Source organism: Paramormyrops kingsleyae, chromosome 1 (genome assembly GCF_048594095.1).
Source record: "Paramormyrops kingsleyae isolate MSU_618 chromosome 1, PKINGS_0.4, whole genome shotgun sequence".
NCBI lineage: Eukaryota > Metazoa > Chordata > Actinopteri > Osteoglossiformes > Mormyridae > Paramormyrops > Paramormyrops kingsleyae.
This window is the reverse complement of record NC_132797.1, coordinates 5,760,855-5,782,954: the sequence shown is the minus strand read 5'-3', so window position 1 is coordinate 5,782,954 and position 22,100 is coordinate 5,760,855. Positions and strand designations below refer to the sequence as shown.

The 22,100-nt window shown below is 42.7% G+C and overlaps 1 protein-coding gene across 1 annotated transcript; it reads right to left on the bottom strand.

Annotated features, from left to right (window-relative positions):
- Positions 1-4,467: 4,467 nt before the first annotated feature.
- Positions 4,468-21,841, bottom strand: rbm28 (RNA binding motif protein 28). Its single transcript, XM_023791467.2, has 19 exons — positions 21,472-21,841; positions 21,190-21,336; positions 20,906-21,000; positions 20,742-20,817; positions 20,469-20,561; positions 19,729-19,797; positions 19,405-19,483; positions 17,635-17,837; positions 17,272-17,335; positions 17,036-17,145; positions 16,683-16,756; positions 16,436-16,574; positions 15,898-15,962; positions 15,277-15,435; positions 14,227-14,376; positions 13,660-13,734; positions 12,845-13,284; positions 12,539-12,656; positions 4,468-6,629 (listed from the first exon to the last, which is right to left on the bottom strand). Exons 1-19 carry the CDS (start codon positions 21,587-21,589, stop codon positions 6,507-6,509), a joined length of 2,397 nt encoding a protein of 798 aa, XP_023647235.2. The 5' UTR covers positions 21,590-21,841; the 3' UTR covers positions 4,468-6,506.
- Positions 21,842-22,100: the final 259 nt, after the last annotated feature.

The following is a 22,100-nucleotide window of genomic DNA, read 5'->3' as shown; positions in this document are numbered from 1 at the left end:
ACAATAGAGTCCCCAGGAGGAGCGCTCTTCAACACCCCTTCCAATGACTCCAAAAAGGGTGGGTATTCTGGACTGCCGTTTGGCGCATAAGTGCAAACAACAGTCAGGACCCGTTCCCCAACCCGAAGGTGAAGGGAGGCTACCCTCTCGTCCACTGTGGTAAACCCCAATGTGCAGGCGCCCAGCCAGGGGGCAATAAGTATGCCCACCCCTGCTCGGCGCCTCTCCCCGTGAGCAACTCCAGAGTGGAAGAGGGTCCAACCCCCCTCAAGGAGACTGGTTCCAGAGCCCAAGCCGTGCATCGAGGTGAGTCCAACTATATCTAGTCGGAACCTCACAACCTCGCGCACCAGCTCAGGCTCCTTCCCCACCAGAGAGGTAACATTCCATGTTCCTAGAGCTAACTTCTATAGCCGAGGACCGGACCGCCAAGGTCCCCGCCTTTGGCCACTGCCCAACTCACAACGCACCCGACCCCTATGACCCCTCCTACAGGTGGTGAGCCCATTGGAGGGGAGACCCACGTGCCTTCTTCGGGCTGTGCCCGACCAGGCCCCATGGGTGCAGGCCTGGCCACCAGGCGCTCGCCATCGAGCCCCACCCCCAGACCTGGCTCCTGGGGGGGGGGGGGCCCGGTGACCCACGTCCTGGCAAGGGAAAACGTGAATCTATGTTTGTATTCATCATAAGGGGTCTGATGAGCCACACTTTGTCTGGTTCCTCACCCAGGACCTGTTTGCCTTGGGTGACCCTACCAGGGGCATAAAGCCCCGGGCAACTTAGCTCCTGGGATCATTGGAACACGCAAAGCCCTCCACCATGATAAGGTGTCGGCTCCAGGAGAGGTCTAAGAGCACATCTGTAGATAAAAATTGCCAGTAATGAAAACATTCCCACCCATCCCCCTGCAGGTTGGCAACACAAAACAAGCTACTGATAACTCAGTTGAAAGAAAATAAAAAGCCTGATTAAAATGTAATCCCCTCTGAAGTAATTCCGATCATAATCTAAAGCAGTTGCCGATTGATTGTTTTGACGTCAGCACAATTGCACTGGTGGGGAAGGCATGACTGTATAATCTCACCACAGAGCCAAAATATTGCTATGGACATGGCTAGATGAGTGTGGCTTTTTAAAAAGCCAAAACAACTCTTGCGCAACAATAAATTGATGTCTTACATCTCAAGGATCCGCCCCAGAGTTGCCCTGCATGTTTTCCCCCTCTTCTAATTCAGTAGGAAACAAAAAGAGACTGAAATGCTATAACTAAGATCTTTCCAGTCTAGCCAAACATAATAATTCTGTTGGGACAGGAGGTCACATAAAGCAGCAGCAGCATCTTCGTCATCATTCCTAGAAAGCATGAATGCCACTTATGTTGCATAAGATCTTACAGCTGGTCGTTAAAGTGGTCCAGTCATTTTTCTCAAGAGTACCAGGAACATTTCTTGCATACTGGCATCTCTCACAATGTACTGGCAGTTTACAGGCCCGTCATGTATCTTACTCGAACCTGTGAAGATGATGATCTCCAGCCCCCCACCACACACACAAACACACACACTTCCCAACTGAGTGCAGGTCGCTGACTAGCTATGATGCACACACAGCGCATGTTCCATCTGCACACGGCAAACAAGCTCTCACTAAAAAATACAGGTTAGCTAAAAGGGAAGCCCCACCACCAAAACTAAAATTTTATCATTAGAAGTTGTATATTGGAATATTTATAACAAACTTGTTCTCTCTACGTCAAATTTACATGGGGACAAGCAATATATTCTGTGACCTTAAACAGCCCAGACATGGGCCTATACAGAAACTATCAGAGGTATTATAAACCAATTTATTCATTAATGTTAATAACCCACCACTGTTTTTCCAGACACCTCTGCTGTCATTTTCTATTTTTATTCATCTATCCTTTTCTGAGTACCAGACCTTTGACGACTTGCCACCATTTTTACCTCAATTCCACCAGTTGTGGGACAGGTGCTAGTGCTGGGCTGGTTCTCGCTTGGTGCCTTTTGAGAACCAGCCTGCGTTTCCACCGGTTTCAAAAAAGAAAGGAACAGAAATTTTACATAGGCAGAAGTGAAAGTAAAGTGAAGTTTAATCTGTATTTTGTTTTTTGGATTTATTTTGCCGAACCGAAAAGAAGTTTCCATATTATGACTCGTTGCTCCCGGTCTCTATTGCCTGCATCCACTGTTGTCTCCGTAAAGGCTCCCCGTCTGTGTGTGCGAGTTTATTCGCGCTTGCCGTTTTACCGCTGTCATTTTGAAGTCTGCTAAAAACTAAACTTTGCAATCCACTTCATGATCTCTTCGCCACTCAAATCGCACAATATTGTATCTATTCAACATCTGATATATATACTTTATACTTTATCATTAAATCTAGACAGCAGATTGATCTTTTGTTTTTCACAGAATAAAAAACGATGTAACGTTGCACCATTTATGTGAATTATACAAGCGTTTTCGTGCAAGTTAATATTTTACGTAAAATATTTTATTTTCAGCAAATACAGTTGATACTATTTTAAGCTATTTTACGACATTTTGCCTCCGTAAAGACTGTGTGTCTTGGTTTGTTATAGTTTTGACACCTTTCTGGAGGGGGAGGCTCTGGCTCAGCTTTACACTTTTGACTTAGCCATGGTGTGATAGACCAAACACTTTTTTACATTATAAGGAGTGAAATTAAGATTGTTTTCAACCACTACGTCAAGGACAATTAGGAAGATAAAAATATCAAGCTTTTATGTGATTCACAAATACTATAGGCCTATACATTTTTCAGAAATTTTGTATTGTTGACAACTTATTCCACCAGGGGCCTGTACTACGAAGCGGGGTTACTGGCTTATCGGGGTAACTTGCGTCATCACCACCCAATTGGTCAAAATGCACAGTTATCAGTGACCTGAGAATGGATTATCTCCAGGAAATATATATATTATTGGTTATTAGTAGTATAACACATCGCAATGTATTGATGCATTCCCAATAACTTGGAACTTGAAAATTGCCATCCTTTTACTTATGAAAGTACTATGGAACAATCGAATGGAGTGGATCTGTTAGCGAATGCTAATTGCGCTAGCATTTGTTACATGGATTACACGGCAATTCTCACAGACATGCTAGCGGAAATTAGCACACAGTAAAAATAAATAAATTAATTTTTTTAATAAATAAAATAATAATAATTGCTCATAGTAAATCACGATGCACCATGTGAACAATAATTAAGCGTCTCTTTGGTTTTACATTACTGTCGCTCTCCAAACCCAGCAGCGCTTTTACTGTACTGACTCTGCAGTGGAAATCCGATGAGGGCTGGAACCGAGCCCTATGCAGTCTCCTCGTGGAATGGCTTGGGTATCGCTCAGTTCCTTTTTGCCAGTGGAAAATCACCAAAGGGGAGTACTAGCACATCTGACTTCTTTACTGCGCTCTTATTAGTTGGTAATAATAGCTACATAACAACACTGATGCACAATATGCATAGCCTTTAAAAGAAGAAACATGCACGTGTAAACTTATGTTTGGGACTTTATGTGATCGGTTGCTGACATTCCTGTAAAGATCGCCAGGCACAATTTCAGTAAGCAGTCCTGCTATTACCCCCCAGGCATATACATGCTGTACAGTGGGAACCTGAACCAACTCCACTGGGTTTACAGGTCGGACAGACAGGAATCTCCTCTTCAAAACAAATATTATTAAAAATGGCAAAACGTTCAGTGAAAATGTCACATTAGCATAACAGATGGCGTCCTCAGATAGCTGGAGCTACAGTGGCCACTGATTACACTGATATAGTGTTAATTTTCCATACTGGATTAACCAGCCTGTCGCTGTGTCACTGTGGTAACGACAGAAGACAACCTAGCCAGGGGTTTGTGGGGTCATAACCTTCCACCTCCATCTGTTGAAAGACATCCCCTGTTACCCCTATGAGAAGCAAACCACCAAATATTTGTGGGGAAAGACAATGCCTGTGGGTATTTTGACTAAGGTTGCCACCATCATCCTGTATAATACGGGACGCAAGCATGCTGTAGTGCGGGATCGTTCCATCTAATAAGGGTTTGGATGGCAACTCTAATTTTGACTGCTGCTACAAGTGTCTGTCCATCTCACAGCTGGGTAGCAAACCCCTTGCCCTCCCAGAAAAGGAACCAGTGAATCAGTTTCATGTCCAGATGATAAATTACAGAAAGCATGCCTCTGAATTTCAAAAAGCTGGTCTTGTTTAACCCCAACAATCTAATCAAGAGCACACAGAGGCCAGCTAGGATTTCATTACTTGCAGCAGGTGATCAATCACCATGGTAACCAAGAGTTTGCCTAAATTCAGTGCTATTGTTCTACCATCTGATAGCGAAAACACTTGCTCTGTCTAAAAGCTGAGCCCACTGTGTGTAGAGAAATACCCAAAAGAAAGCACATAAGACAATTTAACTGAACAATGTGTTTGTGGATTTAATCAGGTTCATTATTACTTCTAGAGATCATAATTCAGTAAAAACGGTTGTAGTCTGTGCCGCTGACTCGAGATATAATTACATAACTATTGAAACACTTTTCCCTTCGTCTTGGTTTCTAGCTCATACCCGGAAAAGTACAGTCTAGGTATCGTGACCTAATTCTACCCTGAGTCAAAGACATTCACACATTAATTATAGAGGGACGAGTAAAATCATGCTCATTTGACCCTGCAAATATAAATGTATAACAATTTTAATTAAGGGTGAACAGACAAAATGAGATTAGGAAATTCAAAAAATTTGTTACTGCTGACAAATGACTAAATTATAACCCTTTGACTTATAATTTACATCACATAATCAAGTTACTATGAAATCTTGAGTTTGCACGTCAGACTATTCTAAGAGCCCATTAAACATTTCTGAACCGAAGTAAAACTGGCTTTGTGTGCCCAACAGTGATATGATTACTGTACCGACCACTTGATTCAAACCCACAAACCTTATGGACACAGATTACTAACCCACTGAACTACAGACAGACCACTCTGCCCTCCTTACATCTCCTGAGCTGAAGTCTCCGCAGCCTTCAGAATGTGCCCTCTTTCCATGGCTCGAGTTAAAGATGAGGAACATCTCCAAGGTGGAGATAGCTGCTGCAAGGCGTCTTACACACAAAGACTGCCTGCCTCAGCAGGGTAGATCTGACACTATAGCCCCACCCTGGGTAATACCAGTTTTCCTACAGGGGGCTATGGATTAACAGAGCAGATAAGGGCTATTAAAAATCCAACCTTGAGAGCTAGCCAATAAAATTGCAACATACACTATATGCACAAAGTCCTGGGACACTTGAGCTTTGCACCCACAGGAATGATACACATACCAAGACATTTTGGAAAATTCTATGCTTCCAGCTTAATGGGAACAGTTTGGGGAAGTTCCTTTTCTGTTCCAGCAGGACTGTGCCCCAATGCACAAAGGACATGGCTGGATGAGTTTGGTGTGGAAGAACTTGACAGACCACACAGAGCCCTGACCTCAACCATACCAAATACTTTTGGGATGAACTAGAACAGTGATCATGAGTCAGGCCTTCATGTCCAACATCACAAATGCTTTTATGGATGAAACGACAAAAATCCCCACAGGTACACTCCACTCTTGTGGAAAGCCTCCCCAGAAGAGTGGCAGCTGTTACAGCTGCAAAGGGGGGACCAGCTCCATAATGATGGCTATGGAGTTAGAATGGGACGTCATGAAAGTTCCTGTAGGTGTAATGGCCAAGTGTCCCAATACATTTGTCCATATAGCACATTAACACAGTCCTTTCTGTTACTGAAGGGGAAGAGTTCACATTGCAGCAAATGCAAATATGGAATACTTTTATTCATTTCTGTGAGAGAGGGAGCCCAAAATGACCTGGCGTCCCGCTGCAGGGTGTGAGATCAAAAAGCAACAACAAAAAAACATTTTTTTGAATGTGAAACACTACGGAGATTCTGAATATTCATTTTCATGGTTTTTGATGTATACTGTACAATAAATGTTAGTCAACTTAAGATACTTCAAATATGACACAAAAACTTTCAAAACAATCAAAAATCTAAAACTGTCACACCTACATTGGAAATAGAACCATACATTTTTTCTGTAGTCAAATTAACGAGCCCAGCAATTGGTTAAAACATATGTATATACTTTTTTGTCAAATGCAATAAAAAGCTCAGACATCAGTTTGTAAAAGGATTCGCATACAGCACACAGTACACACCATGCAGAGAAAAGATAATGATCAAAAACTCCTTGAATAAGAAAGATGTGAGCCGCCCCAACTGTCAACTCTCCCGAATGTTCTTCCTTCTCCCGGAGTGATTCCAGGCTGCCTAGTGTAGCTGAACATTTCCACGAACAGGTGTACTTTCGCTATCCTTTCATCGTAGATCTTAACGTCCCGTGTACCTGATACCAGGTCGTGGCGGGGGGGGGGGGGGGGGGGTAGGGCACTTCACCCACTGAACCATTTGGTTTTCTTAGTTGGAAACACTGTGGAATTTCCCAACAGCTTCTTCTTGTACTGCTCCACCAGGCTCTCGAAACCGTCATGGTCTCTATCCCTCCGCTTTGTAGCCTGCAAATGAACAACACAGTGGAAATTCCTCAGACACCATGTGAAGATTCATCAGAAGAGAAGAAGCCTCTCGGAACCGCAGATGATCCTAGCGCAGCTCAGTAAACCATCACATTCATTTGTACTGGTTCAAGCCCTTCTTGATCTGGTTTTCTGTAATAACCAGGATAGGATTGGAAAATTAGAGGTTTTAGACCCATTGTACGGTAGTGATCATAACATGGTTAAATTTGAGGTTAATTTTAGTGTCCGAAGAGCAAAGTCGAAATTAAAAGTATACAATGTTAGGAAGGCTAACTTTAATGGTATGAGACGGAAATTAGAAACTGTAAACTGGACAGAGTTAAATAGCAAAACAGTAGAAGAGGCATGGGAATTTTTCAAAAGCACATTGTTGCAAGTGCAAGAGGACGTCATACCTGTTTCCAGCAAAACTAAATCTAGGAAACGACAACCAAGGTGGTTTACTAAGGAAATTAAGAATAAAGTCAGGAGGAAAAGGGCTCTGTTCCAAAAATGGAAAATAACTAATGATTTCAAAATTAAGCAGGAGTATCTAAGTCTACAGGCAGAGTTAAAAAATGACATTAGGCTATCCAAGAGGGATGTAGAAAGAAAAATTGCATTGGAGGCTAAGCATGACAGTAAAGGTTTCTTCCAATATTTTAACTCCAAGAGAGCACTAAAAGCTGAAATCACTAATTTGCAGGATAGTAAGGGACTTATAATTGATAATGACATTGATATGGTAAATGAGTTTAATGATTATTTTTCAAGGGTGTTCACAATAGAGAACACAAGTAACTTACCACCAATTAATACGAATACAGCATCGTCTATGACCAATATATGTATAACTGAGGTTGATGTGATACTAAGCCTAGCTAAACTCAAAATAAATAAATCGCAGGGGCCTGGTGGCATCTTACCTTTAGTCTTAAAAGAGATGAGGGATATTATTAGCCAACCTTTGACTTTAATATTCCAGAAATTGTTATCTGCGGGTGTGGTACCATCAGATTGGAAACATGCTAATATAACTCCCATATTCAAAAAAGGGGATAGAAGTAATCCAGCAAACTATAGGCCAATCAGTTTAACTAGCATTACTGGAAAAATAATGGAAGCTATAATTCAAGTGAAAATGGTAGATTACCTAGATGCAAATAACATTATAAAGGATAGCCAACATGGATTTAGGAGAGGTAGATCCTGCTTAATGAATCTGCTTGAGTTCTTTTAGGAAGCTACAAGTGAAATTGATCACAAAAAGGCCTATGATGTGATTTACTTAGATTTCCAGAAGGCCTTTGATGTTGTCCCCCACAAACGTCTCTTGCTAAAGCTTAAAGCTGCAGGGATTTTAGGAACTGTGGCAACTTGGATCAAAAACTGGCTAACTGACAGGAAGCAGCGAGTAGTTATTAGAGGCACAATGTCACAGTGGGCCTCCGTTCATAGTGGGGTACCGCAGGGTTCAATTTTAGGACCTCTATTGTTCCTAATTTACATTAATGATATTGACACAAATACATACAGTAAACTGGTTAAATTTGCAGACGACACCAAGGTGGGCGGGGTAGCAGATACTAATCTAGCAGCAGAGAGGCTTCAACGGGATCTGGATTTAATTAGCGAATGGGCTGATACATGGCAGATGAAATTTAACACAGATAAATGCAAGGTAATCCATGCAGGGAGCAGAAATATAAAGTACAGATATTTTATGGGTTCCACTGAAATAAAGGTAGCTGATTACGAGAAAGATCTCGGTATGTATGTTGATGCTTCCATGTCCCCCTCTCGCCAGTGTGGGGAAGCAATAAAAAAGGCGAACAGAATGTTGGGTTATATCTCTAGATGTGTGGAGTTTAAGTCAAGGGAGGTGATGTTACACTTATATAATTCCTTGGTAAGACCCCACCTAGAATACTGTGTGCAGGTTTGGTCACCATACCTCAAGAAGGACATTGCTGCCTTGGAAAAGGTGCAACAAAGAGCTACGAGAATGATTCCTGGTCTTAGAGGAATGTCTTATGAGGAGAGGTTAGCGGAACTGAATCTGTTTAGCCTTGAGCAAAGGAGACTAAGGAGGGATATGATCCAGGTCTATAAGATTCTAACGGGTCTGGATGCTGTTCAGCCAAATGAATATTTCAATATTAGTCTAAATACTAGAACTCGTGGCCATAAGTGGAAATTAGCGGGAGAACATTTTAAAACAAATTTGAGGAAGCACTTCTTTACACAGCGTGTAGTCAGAGTATGGAATAGTCTTCCTGCTAGTGTAGTGGAAGCTAAAACCCTGGGTTCCTTTAAATCAGAGCTAGATAAGATTTTAACAACTCTGAGCTATTAGTTAAGTTCTCCCCAAACGAGCTTGATGGGCCGAATGGCCTCCTCTCGTTTGTAAATTTCTTATGTTCTTATGTAATCCTTAGCTAGGTCATCTCCATTCATTATCCAAATTTTGATCTTCTCAACTATCTGCTACCAGATTATACACATGAACGCATCTTGGCGAGACGGACAATCCCCAGAGTGGCATCTGAGAGACACAGGTTTAGCAAACCAGTAGCACCATCTCTGGTAAGGTGCTGCATGAACCTCCAGAATAAAGTATGAAGTCCCATAAGGATCAGTATCAGGCCTCTCACTGGTTATTTGGCATGAACTGCCGTTTGGTGATGTCAGAGGACAAAGGTGTTTTTTATGATTGGGCAATTAATTGATTAAATATTGTATCTTGATTATGAACATTCATATCATCATCTATTTGAATATTGTATTATGATATAGCCTGAACACTTGTTTTTTTGAATAATTAACAGTAATAATGCACAATTATCACACAATTTCCAACGTGGTATGAGCTTGTGGACATAATTTATCATTATCCCAGACGAATGCTCCATAACTATTAGTAAAACGATTTGGTCGTCATTCCATGTATGAATTTTAAAATATTACGATAAACAACGATATTGGGAAAATCTCTGAAAATACTGTGATTTCATCTTTAGCACATATTGCCTAGCCCTCGTCAAACCTGGTTCCCTGGAATGAACTAAGTCAGAGAAAAAGAACCAAACAACAAAACATACTGCTGGAGTTCTTTGGGTTGGGCTCCATGACAAAAAACAGAGGAAACAGGGCTGCTGTTTTTACAGTGTGCGACGAATATGGTAAATTTGCAGTGAACAAAGTTATCTATGGAGAAACTACCCAAAACATTTGGAATGACCATTTTAATCCCAGTTTTTTATTTGAAAAGGTTATTTAAAATAAGTCTATTTTTAAAAATATTAAACGTCTAGTATGCTAATTACACAGGTTAACAGGTTCTTTTCATCAGAGGTAATTTTATGTGGGTTTTGTAGTATTTTTCATACTGATTTCAAATCTTTGAATGTTTAGTTTTCCTCTAGCACATCAAGTTTTTCTGATGAAGCTATATGTAGTATGATATTATGTACATGCAGTCTGCCTAAGTGTATTACAAGAGTTGTCTGTGTTTTTTATCTTATAGACAGCATCACCGTTCTCTAGGTGACTAGATATTGATTTATGTTTTATTGACACTTGTCTAGTTGTGATTTGAGAATAATTAATTTGACCTAGTGCGCATGTGCATGTCTTGTGTAAACAAGTTATTTTGGCGGGAAACACAGGTAGTGGTGCCTCAGGTTTTGTTTTGTTGACGTAAGCTTCTCGGCAATTTTTTTTCTCTCAAATTGTTGCAAAACAAATACTAAATGTAACTCTCGAGTTTGAATTCTGGGTCATCGACCTGGAAATCAAGGGTGGAGGTGACAGACAGCATCAACTGTGTTGGCTTTCAGTTGTTATCATGCCTAGACATAGTATTAATCATCCAGACAGTTTCTGTTATGTGTGTGGTTCATTCACAACGAAAGTACAACGTCGCCCAATCACTGCAGATCTTAAGAAGATATTATACTTTGGCTGTCTACCTGGAGACCAGGATAAATCTTGGGCTCCACGTGTCATCTGTATCAGTTGTTCAAATGGTCTGCGTGACTGGTTAAATCGGCGAAAGGCAACAATGCCATTTGGAATTTCGATGGTGTGGAGGGAACTGCAAGACCATCTCGACTACTACTTTTGCCACACGAACACAAGTGGATTCTCAGCTAAAACTAAGCACAAAATTGTATATCCCAGCCTAGATTCTGCAAACAGGCCTGTTCCTCATGACAATTCATTGCCTGTTTCTGTACCACATGATGGTCTTGATTCTGTAGAAGGTGATGAGGAGTATGGAGAAGGTCCAGCTGGTTACATTGAAAGCATGATGGCCAACTACTGCTGGATGCTGTACCGCGACAATCCAGACAAGGTGTACACAAGAAAATCAAACAAAGCGTTTTTGAAGAAACAATGGTGGTTAACGAACACTTTTCAATTTCCTTTTGCCCACTGTCTGTTTATTTGATTTTGCTCTAAAGATATGTTACCCTATACTATAGTGATGCTTTTGTTTTAGTACACAATACTTGCAATTACGGTATTAACTAGCATCTCATAAATCAAAAAGTTGACATGACAGAAAAAAAAACTGAAAACAGATATGTAATCAGTGTGAAAAACTGATTTGGAAAAATGTATTTTGGTCTCTGATGATTAAAAAAAAAAATGTTTTTTGTTGTCCTGTGTGATTATTAAACTCAGAAAACTGTAATCAGCTAGGATCGGTATTGGCAGGACAGGCTTAACAAAAATTATAATTCAGCAATCAGTATTGGCAATTCGGTGCATCCCTGTTAGCTAGGGTAATATGGGTGCGGTGTGGGGATTAGTGTCACCCTTTTTTGCATGCACCCAGCATGCTTGGGACATCCAAGTGGCACCCTCTACAGTCAAGTCTTAGGAATTGCGGGCTGCGCACCTCTGCTGGCCTGGTTAATGAAGATGCATACACACCCCCAGCCGCAATAAAGTTTCGCAGCGCTGACTAGGTAGTCTTCCTTAAGGACTGTCTCAATAAAACAAGGAGCAAACCAATATCCCTCAAAGTACATTATTAGCAGAAGTACGGCTCTCAGGAGACCAGTACTTAAAAGCAGTTTATCAGTCCAGTATTAAACCAAAGCACTAAAAACCTCATTTAAAAAGGCTGACATACAGAAGCCATATAAAGAGAAACGGAACAAGCCAGACGCAGCCAAGCTTAAGTAAACAGTTTCCTTTTAACCCTGTAGTAGACCCTGTAATATCTGACAGTCCCCATACTACACAAATGCAGCGATACACATCCCACACTCACTATGAAGACTATTTTAACATGATGAGTCACCTGTGTCATTCAACGGCCTCTCCCTCAAATAGACTCATGCCACAGGAGATAAGATGGATGAGTACCTCTCAATTCCCTTTGGCTTCTACGCTGCCCCTGTGGGACTCCTCTGCAACAACCAGCGCGGGGGGACGTGCCAAAACGTTATGCCCCAGCCGGCCCAGTTAACGTCCACCTCCGCCCCCTGTCTGCATGCATGACTGAAAGAGTCTTGATGTCTCTTCTCCAGGCACAAAGTCTCATCCTCTCCTTATCCAGAAGCCCCATATGAAAGTATAACAGTAGTGCTTATGTCTGTTTCGATCCAGCATCGCCCTGCTTGCTCCAATTTAAAACGTTCATTGAAGCGGTTGGGTTATGAAAGCTGCCAAAGTGCTTCTAGATCCCAGGACTATCAAGATCTAGCATTAAATGGAGACGTTGACCGACCTACACGCCAATGGATGCTGGGCCAACCCCCAAAACGGGAACGCAAAAATCAGCCATCCCCTGCCGACATGCGCACATATGGTGGCAGTTTAGCAAATCCAACCATACTTCAGTAGAGCATCTGGCGACGGCAAACGGACCCCTCTGATGTCAGAACACTGACCTGACTCCTGGACTGACTCTCCTTCTCCATGCGGAGGAAAGGTGCTCGCTCATTCCGCTTGGGGTGATTCTTCAGCTTCTTGGGCTCCGCCATCGGCCGTTTGCCCTTATCCCGTTTCCTACAGTGACAAGGACAAAAACCTGAGGGATCAACTCCACCCTGTGTCAGAGTTCAGAAGAACGACATCATATGCACCCTTTATTTCTGATGGACATGGAATACAAAACTACAACCTAAAGAATGCATTCATATGAACCCCTGCCCCCCTAGACCCAGGGGGAACCAGCCCCAGCCTTCTTCCTCTACCTGATCTTGGGCCCCCGGTGTGAGGGCATGGCTAGGACCTTCCTTCTTTTCTTCCCGTCCTCAAGCTCCACCTCCTCCACTACAGGTGTGGTCTTGAAGCCTGAGTAGTTCTTGGGCGTGCCTGAGATGTCCCGGGCCACCTGAAGGGGTGCCACTACGTTACCACCTGACACATGGGGGCGATGCTGCTCGTTCTGCCGTTTCCCTTGCTGCTGCTGCGGCTGGTCCTGCCGTTTCCCTCGCTGCTGCGGCTGGTCCTGCCGTTTCCCTCGCTGCTGCGGCTGGTCCTGCCGTTTCCCTCGCTGCTGCGGCTGGTCCTGCCGTTTCCCTCGCTCCTGTGGCTGGTCCTGCAGTTTCCCTCGCTGCTGCGGCTGGTCCTGCCGTTTCCCTCGCTCCTGCGGCTGGTCCTGCCGCTTCATCATGTTTTGTTTGGCACGGAGCTGGAGGTTCATTCACAAATCACTTAATCATAAAGAGGTCTGCCAATAACCTGATAATGACAATAATGACTACACTTTATATTGCCATTTGTATCGGTAGAGGCACATAATGATTCCTTAGCTTTGTTTCTCCTGTGAGACACACACACACACACACACACACACACACACAAAGAGGTGATAGTGAAGCTATTTATCCAGCATCCCTGGGGCAGTTCTCAGCATTAAGGGCCTTGCACAGAGGCCCAAAAGCGATATAATCACACGATCAGCCACGGGATTCATACAAACCAAAGCAAGGCACCAGATGGTCCAACCGGCATCTGCGCGCTCACTAAACACGAGGTTCTTTAAAGTCAGCGGGGGGGTGAATACCTTATTCTGCTGAGCTCGCATCTCCTTCAGCTTCAGCTTCCTGCTGTCTTCAAGAGAGAACTCCACGATGGGCCTCTTAATGGACAAGGAGCAACGCGACATCAGACCCTTTGTGCTAGTTATGTCTAACCTTTCAGTTTGATTGCAAAGACAATTCCTGAACAAATTATAATCAAATATGGTCAGTCATTCAATCAAAGAATATCCATTTGTCTAATACTGCCTCACCGCACCTTGAAATATAAGCATGCTTGTGAGGTAGATTTAGAACCTCAAACGGCGCCCTCTACTGATACAAAAGAAAGGGACTGCAGCTCAGTTTCTTTCTGCTTTAGCTAACAGGTTAAATAAATAAACTGAAGCAGCACCTCGGGATGATTAATGTGGGTCAATAGTCAGGCCGCAGAAGAACTTCAGCATGAAAGACGAATTATTAAAAAGTACAGGCTGAGAGTGTAAAGTGAACTGGTCGGGAATCCTAAAGGCTTCAGAGATGCACGCGGAAACGTTGGCGGTTCTGGGCTCCTTCTGGCCGGAGCCAAGATGCGGGCCGCACCTCAGCCTCACCTTGTTCGGCCCGAAGATCTCGGGGTTGTTGTTGAGGTGCCGGAGGGCGGCCAGGGCATGTTCGTGCTGCTGGAACTGGACGAAGGCGTAGCCCAGGGAGCGGCCGACCACCTTCCCGGCCTGCGGCTTCCTGTCGTACATCACACGACACTGGGGAGAGAGAGGGGGCCCCCGGGACGGCTCTTAATCACGTACCGTGAAAAATAATAATACTGCCGCCGACATTTTCATAAGCTGCTATCGTAGTTATGCAAAGCCTAATAATAATGAAAATTAATTTTTAACCGAATCCGCTTGCTACAAAAGCAGCAACCGATTCTACATTAATACTACAGCTGTCATACTAAAAATTTCACTATTAATGTGTGCAATCAAAACTTAATATCAGCAGTATTACGCCACACATTAAAAACTCATTTAAACAAAATTATGTGAAGATTTCATCTTGTTTCACTGCCCGATATTGTTGAGCTGGGCTAATTGTAAGAAAACAAGGAAACTCTGTCCCTACCACAAACAAACTATTGCTGACAATCAGATTAAACAAGCCGATTCTGCAGTCAGTCTCCAGGGAACATAGGCCATCGTGACAGAAAAACTGGGCGTGGCTGCTGAGAACCTGGATGACTCACAACTTGTGTCCGTGACTCCGTAGAGCTGAAGCCCCCGCTGAATAAGTGGATTAACAGGCATGATAAAACGGAGCGACAGAGCCCCCTAATGGTTGATGCTTGTAACAGCACTTGTGGGCTAGTTTCAATCTAGTAACAATTCCTTCACCAAAAATCAAAAATACAGATAGATTTGAAGCAATTGTTTAAATTTACTAATATACTTAAGAAAAATACAGATTTTATAAAATGTTGACAAACTGCCAATGCTGGTACTGAAAGATTCAAAATGTCTGAAGAGATCCTTTTCTTATAAAGACGGTTAGGACAATGAAATGGCAACACTGACCCCTAGTGGCGAGAGCAGGTACAGCATTAGCATGGCAGCGATTTCACTACGCGTTACACTTCCATGAGTGCTCAGACTGCAGGGCCTCACCTCGGTGACGCGTACGTCCTTCCCGCCGCCCGCTGCCTTGGCACACAGCTGCCGCAGCTGCCTCACGTCCACCGACTTGGGCAGGTTGTGTACACACAGACGTTTCTTTGACACAAAGACGTTGATGTCCCGCAGCTTTATCCGCTTCAGCTCTTCAAACTGGTATTTTTAATGAAATAGTTCAAATAAATGGGGAAAAAAGTATTGCGAACCATGAGCACCAGCAGAAATATCAACCCCAGAAAATTCAGCAGGAGACATTTAAGGGCAAACAAACACAGAATAACGAAACGGAATGTTACAAGAATTGTTACAATATTACCTTCTCCTCAGAGCTGTATTCAAGGCATTTCCATTGACATTTCCATGTATATATTTATATACTGTTTAGACCAAAGCAATGTAAAGCAAACCAATGATACAACACAGACATCCAGCTGTCAGTCAGCAAACTCGGTTACAAGCTCTACCTGGCTGAGCCTCCAGTGAGTGACCAGTAAGTGCCACACAACACGTTACAAAGCAGTGGGAGAAGCTAACAGGAGGATTAATCAAATCAAATGCAATGAGAACCAGGTTCCATGTCCAAAATACAAAACCATCCCCCCCGCCAGGACTTACCCTCCCCCTCTTGGCCATGTCTGCGGCAGGGACGCCCTCAGCGGCTTTTGTCCCGGCCCGGATCACTGTGGGGGATGGAGGGGTGCAGAGCCAGCATCAGCCACGGGCCAGAGGAGATGTTTCCAAAAGAGTAATAATAATAATAAAATAAGATGAAGAGAAAGAAGAATCAATATTTATAAGGCACTGTTCACACATGGAATGCAGCTCAAAGTGCTTCACATATGAGATTAAAATAAATCTAAAGGCAGAAAAGCAACTAATGTACAGGTCAATGAAATTATAGAGGGATGGAATAAATTGAAATACAATAAGCCAAAATAAATAAGCTGAACAAACAAGCAAAATATAAAGGAATAAAAAAATGAAAGTTATAAAAATATAAGCTAGAGAAAAAAAAAAGCTGTATGACACCTCTTCACGCGCTTACAGGCTGCCCTGCCTGCCTAGTTGCCCTCAAAAGGCATCTTCCATGCCGTTCAGCGGTGGGAAGCTCACGCGCCCCCTGCACACTTCCGCCCGCGTTCCAGTCACTCACGTCCTTCCCTGGCCAGGTACAGGTTCCGGGTCCCCGTCTGCGTCTTCACCGCCGCCTTGTCCTTCAGTTTGGTGGCGTCGTCACGGCTGACCGCCAGCACGATGATCAGCCGTCGCCCATCCACTCGGATGCCACCGTTCTGGGGACAGCCAATTGAGGGACAAAGTTGGGAACGGCAGGCTTGAAAAGCGGCGGCTGCTAGGTTCCGGAAGCCGGCGTCCATCACCGTAGCGACGCCCCGCCTTACCTCCGAGCTGTCCTGCGCTGCGCCGATGCATTTCTCCGCCCCCTCTTTGGTCTTAAATTGTGCAAAGGCACAACCTGCCCGCAGGGAACAGTGATCGTGATGTTGCGTAACGTACCACCAGCTATACGGTATCAAGACGACAGGCTACAGCCACGGACCTCAACTAACCCAACTCACACAACAAATGATCACAGCAAGAGGCTACACACCCAGAAAATAAGGTCATAAGATTTCCCTCCAAAAACTATGATGTGCCATGTTATCGAAGGCCCAGAGAGGGGGGGTACCAAGGTACAGTCAGAGGGTGGAGGGAGGGGCCAGATGCTTTAGGATTTAAAAAAAAAAAAGAGAACCTCTTGAATGGTCAGTGTCCGGATGAAGCACAATGCGAATGTACTTCATCTCTCCAAACTCAAGCAGAGCTTTTTCAATCTCTTCCTCTCCTGTGTCAAAGGACAGATTTCTGAAAGGTGACAAAAAAAAAAATACACCAGGAGCTGACTCGCCAACACAAAAAGCTGTTATAGCCATCAGCGAAAGCTGTTTTTAGTAATTATTTTTAAGCAGTGATCATGCCCCCTCTGCTGACCTGATGAAGACCGTTCTCCCTTCATTGACGTCGGAGGGTAGAGGCTTCTTCTCGGCTGGACATTCTAAAAGGAATTTAAAAAATGCATGAGAGAAGAACTGGTACCAAATATTACATCTAAATATTACTTTCATTAATAAACCAAAAAAAAACTTGCTCAGAAAATCAGTAAGAAAAGTCAAGGACGAAATGAGGCTTCATGAACCATTTGCAGTATTTTTGTCCCCACTAGACGGTGCTCTTGGTCTGCGCTGGGGCATGCTGTGCCCTTTTTTGAAAATACAGCTCCATCTAGTGGGCTCAAAAAATACAGCAAATGGTTCATGAAGCATCATTTCGTCCATCACTAGTAAGAATGCTTACCATCATCATCATCCTCCTCCTCATCATCCTCCTCATCATCCTCCTCATCATCATCATCATCATCAGATCCATGGTCACTGTTATCAGAGTCCTCCTCAGATGTTGATTCCTTTTCTTCTTGATCCATCTCCTCCTCCTCATCACCACCACCTTCGGCACTCCCGCTCTCTGATTCATCATCAGCCTTCTCTGCAGTGCCAATTCTGAGGACCAGAAAAGCCAAAATATGTCCACCCTACCTGAAAATGGGCCATCCTGTCAGATCACTACAGCACAGAACTAACTGTGCTGTACACAAAGTTCACGGTTCAGTAAAGCAAGAAAAGCAGATTTTGTTTTGAAATTAATTACTAAATATGCAAAAACAAAGACAATTAAGAACAGTTCTAAATCAAAGGCAATTAATCTAACAACATTTCCATAACAAATCCAAACAGATGTTTATTTGCAAATCGTAAACATAAATAGGCCTATGTAAATGAATCAAAAATATAACATCATAATCATAATGAACTACATTGCATATCTGTAGCAATAAATACCCATATAGTCATAGTTTTTGTTTTTTTTTTTTGCCTGGTTTGAATTTCCTGGACAAAGCCCCTTAAATGCCACCAGGAGACTTGCAGAGGTTTTTTTCCATCTTGCTCTGCTCATACACACACAGTTCACTCGGATGATCATCTCAGATGAGTTAGCACACTGGATGCGTTTCCAGCTACATAATGACTGTTACCAGCATGAGCTGTAACCAACTCACAGCATTAATTAGCATAATGTGTCCATGCTGAACATCCACCTGTGAATTTAGGTTCCACCCGTATCAATAAATGTATTCAGTTGTTTCTTTGTATGTATCAAACAAAAAATGATGCACCAAATGGTATACGACAAACTCATATATTGTTTCTGCCCTATAAACTGTACATTAAATAATAATATTGTTATTATTAATAATAATGACACTTTACTGATACTTTTCTATTTTCGCCAACCCCATCTTGCTCTCCATGACACACATGTAGGTGAGAGCGAGTTTGGCAGTGAAGGGCAGCCGCCCACAGCGGTGCCCATGGAGCTGGGGGGGGGGGGGGGGGGGGTGGTTAAGGGCCTCACTCAAGGGCCCACAGACGTGTGACTGTTGTGTCGAGGCTTGAACCAGCAACCTTCTGATCACAGGCAGAGAGGCTTAGCCCACCAAGCCACACTGCCCTCTCGTAGCACCACCAACTGCCAGTCTCATACCACAGAGGCAACATAAGAGATAGCACAGGGCTTCGATATGGACAAAGGATACATAATCTCAGGATTACAATGCAGGAAAAAGAGAAGTAACAGCAGACACTCTACAGTTACTCAAACGGTCAATACATACACACTAAACTCCATTTTTATCATTTCGACTGAACCCAGGTTCAGCAAATGGAGGCCCAGGGATAGTCTGCTTTACATGACCAGAAGAGATCTCCACCTGGTGAGAGCGCTTAACCAGCTATGTTCATGGTTAAGGTATCCTGAGAGTAAGGAAATGCTAGCGGTGCAGGCTGGGTAACCGCAGCACATCAGAGCGTTCAGGGCCCTAATCTGCTGCATCCAAACTGCATTTATTTAATTACTGCACCCCATTAAGTGCAATAAGGGCCGCTGGTGCATTTTAATGACACATTAAGTTCCAGCAGATTTTTTTTAGGCATTTAGGAATCTGCAGGAAGCCAGGAGTGCGTCCGGTGAGACGCGAAAGACCCGCTGTGTTCCGGAGCAGACACGTACGCGCTCAGAGCCGGCGGGTCGGTTTCCTCTTCAGACTCCGGTTCCGGATCCTTGGCTTCGTCCCCACTCTTTTTGGACCCTGCATTAGAATTTCAGGAGAACCATCAACCACCACAACGCGTTACATGTAATTAGCAAAAACATTAAAAGAATTACCCACTGCTCTCCCCACTGGCCATCTACACAGCAGTAATTAGCTAATTACCACTGCACCATAAAGTCGCTAAACCACACAGAAAATGACTTTCTCCAAAAATCCTCATTTATCCATCCACTGTTTAATGAAACTAGTTGCTTGCAAAATGAATCTGTGAACTTAATCACCTGCAGGCCCATTAACTGTAGTCATGTACTTGTCCTTCGCAACTGCCCAGTCCACAGCGACCTGCCTTCCTGTGGAAGAGCAGAAAGGGTGTTAATCAGGGTCGCCAACTCTTTCGCATCTGGTGTGACACTCACGTTTTCAGACTCTCGTGCAAGACAGCTTACAGAAAGTCTATATTATTCCATTATAAACCTAAAATTAGCTATCATACAGTGGGGTGATTCACAAACTCTACAAGCTATTCACAGGGTAATAAAACTGTTGAATGTAAACGCGTGTGTGTGTGTGTGTGCAGACTTCTGTCGAATTGAAAATCTCACTCCAGCCAGCTAACCAAAGTTGGCAACTGTGGTTAATTCACGTTGTATGTTTGTGACTTCAGTCTTGGTGTAGGCTTTGCTATTACCACAAGTTAATCAATAGTGACTCATCAATGTTATTTTGAAAGAAAATATAGTACACAGAACAGGATCCTTCATGATGAGATGTGCAAGTTTATTTCTGAGCAAACATGAACCAGTCAGGAACAAGCAGTAATTTGTCATTTATAAGAAAAGGCATCGTGTTGCCATTTTATAGATTTTCAACTTCTGGGCCATTTTAAGAAATTAGTTAGGTTAATAAATGAGTAATGTATTTTGAAATAATCACTGGCACTGATTACAGCATACGGTTTAAAAATTTAAATTTCAGACACATGATGCAAAATGATCATTTAATGGGATTTGTTCATAAATACCTTTAATTTCCTTTAGATTTGTAGCACTCAGGGCTCTTCCGGCTTCCAGCATGTTTTTAAACTGGATGAATGCAAATCCACGCATTTTCCCATCTACAGAAAACATTTATTCAAACATCCATTATGAAACTTTAGCAACCACTTTCAGAAATCGTGATGATGTCCCTAGATTGTTCCAGGATTCATCATGGTGCGTAAAACAATGACACTCTGAAGACCTGTGTAGAAAAGCTACATTTACTTTGAAGTATGTCATCACAGATGTGTCATTACCTGGCTTTAGGGGAATTTTCACTTCCAGCACTGTCCCATACTTCGAAAAGACCTCTTTGAGGTCACCCTCAGTACACTGCAAGAAAATACCGTTACATATTTACTAAGCAAAAACAATAGTTTCTTTCCTATTCCTTCATAACCCCAAGCATATGATCACGTACCTTGAAACTGAGATTTCTTATGATCAGCCTCGCTTTCCTTCTGTTCTTTTTCAGACCTTTTGATTTCTGTTCTTTTGGAGCAGACTCCTTGGTCGCTTAAGGAAACATATATGGCACTTTAACCGTATGCAAGACAGTAAGGCGCAGACCTCACCGCTCATATCGCCAGTTTAGGTTCCTTTTCCGAAAATGTTATGACTTTAGAAGCCCAATCAGAAACGTCACAGAAAATCTCGTTACTTTGCAAAGTACAGAATCTGTAACTAACGAAAGCGCTGTCATACCTCCTTTTTTCTTGTTATCCAGTTTCTTCTTGGCTACCGACACCGAGATTTTCTGTCCATCGTATTCCTTGATTTCCTTTAAAGCTCTTTGAGAGTCTTCCTCCATAGAGAAAGTAACATATCCAAACCCCCGGCATTTGTCTGTTCCTAAACAATAAACAATTTAAGTGGCAAAGTGAAACGATGACAGTCTATCGCTGCTCTTTAAATTTGCATTAAGCATGAGCTGAATTCATGATTCACATTCAAGAAATATCGAGTAACTCAATTATATTGGCTTACCCTTCTCTTTCACAACGAAACAACTTTTCACGGGTCCTATTTCGGCAAATATTTCTTCCATGCATCCATTAGAGGCAGACGCCGGCAAATTTCGAACAAATAAAGTTGGAACAGACATTTTGAGCTTTATGGTAAAGACTGAACACAACGAATCACCTAATCCGCCCTTTGCGCTTTAACTCAAGTATTTTGTTACCCGAATAACATCAATTCAGTTTCTCATTTAACTGAAAATGCATCAACACGGACACACTTGGATCTCTTTTCAAATATCACATATATTTAAAACCACCATGCAACGCTCACGTTTAACGCTGGCGGCAGCCATTTTTGGCACGAAACGGAAGTTGTCCACCCAAAATAATTCCGACTCGAAATTCCGGGGACTGATTTATTCAATTCCGGATTTATGTTTTTTTGTATAGGCCTATAAAAATAAAAAGATATTTTTAAAAAACTAACAAAAAACATTACTCGTTTATTAACAGCCAGTAATCGAAAAATTTTAACTAGTTTCTGGTAAAAAAAAATAATTACAATTTATACAGATATTTTGTTTGCAGTAATATAAAATTAATTTTATTTCTAGAATTGCAAAATTCCCGAAAGTAAAATAATTATTTAAGTTA

Excerpts from the sequence above, each read along its gene's own strand:
- rbm28 (XM_023791467.2), bottom strand. The coding sequence starts at position 21,589 with ATGTCTGTTCCAACTTTATTTGTTCGAAATTTGCCGGCGTCTGCCTCT. Across the intron at positions 19,484-19,728 it reads TACAGTTAATGGGCCTGCAG|GGTCCAAAAAGAGTGGGGAC; the intron begins GTGATTAAGTTC and ends ATTCTAATGCAG. Across the intron at positions 14,377-15,276 it reads AGGACGTACGCGTCACCGAG|TGTCGTGTGATGTACGACAG; the intron begins GTGAGGCCCTGC and ends CTCTCTCCCCAG.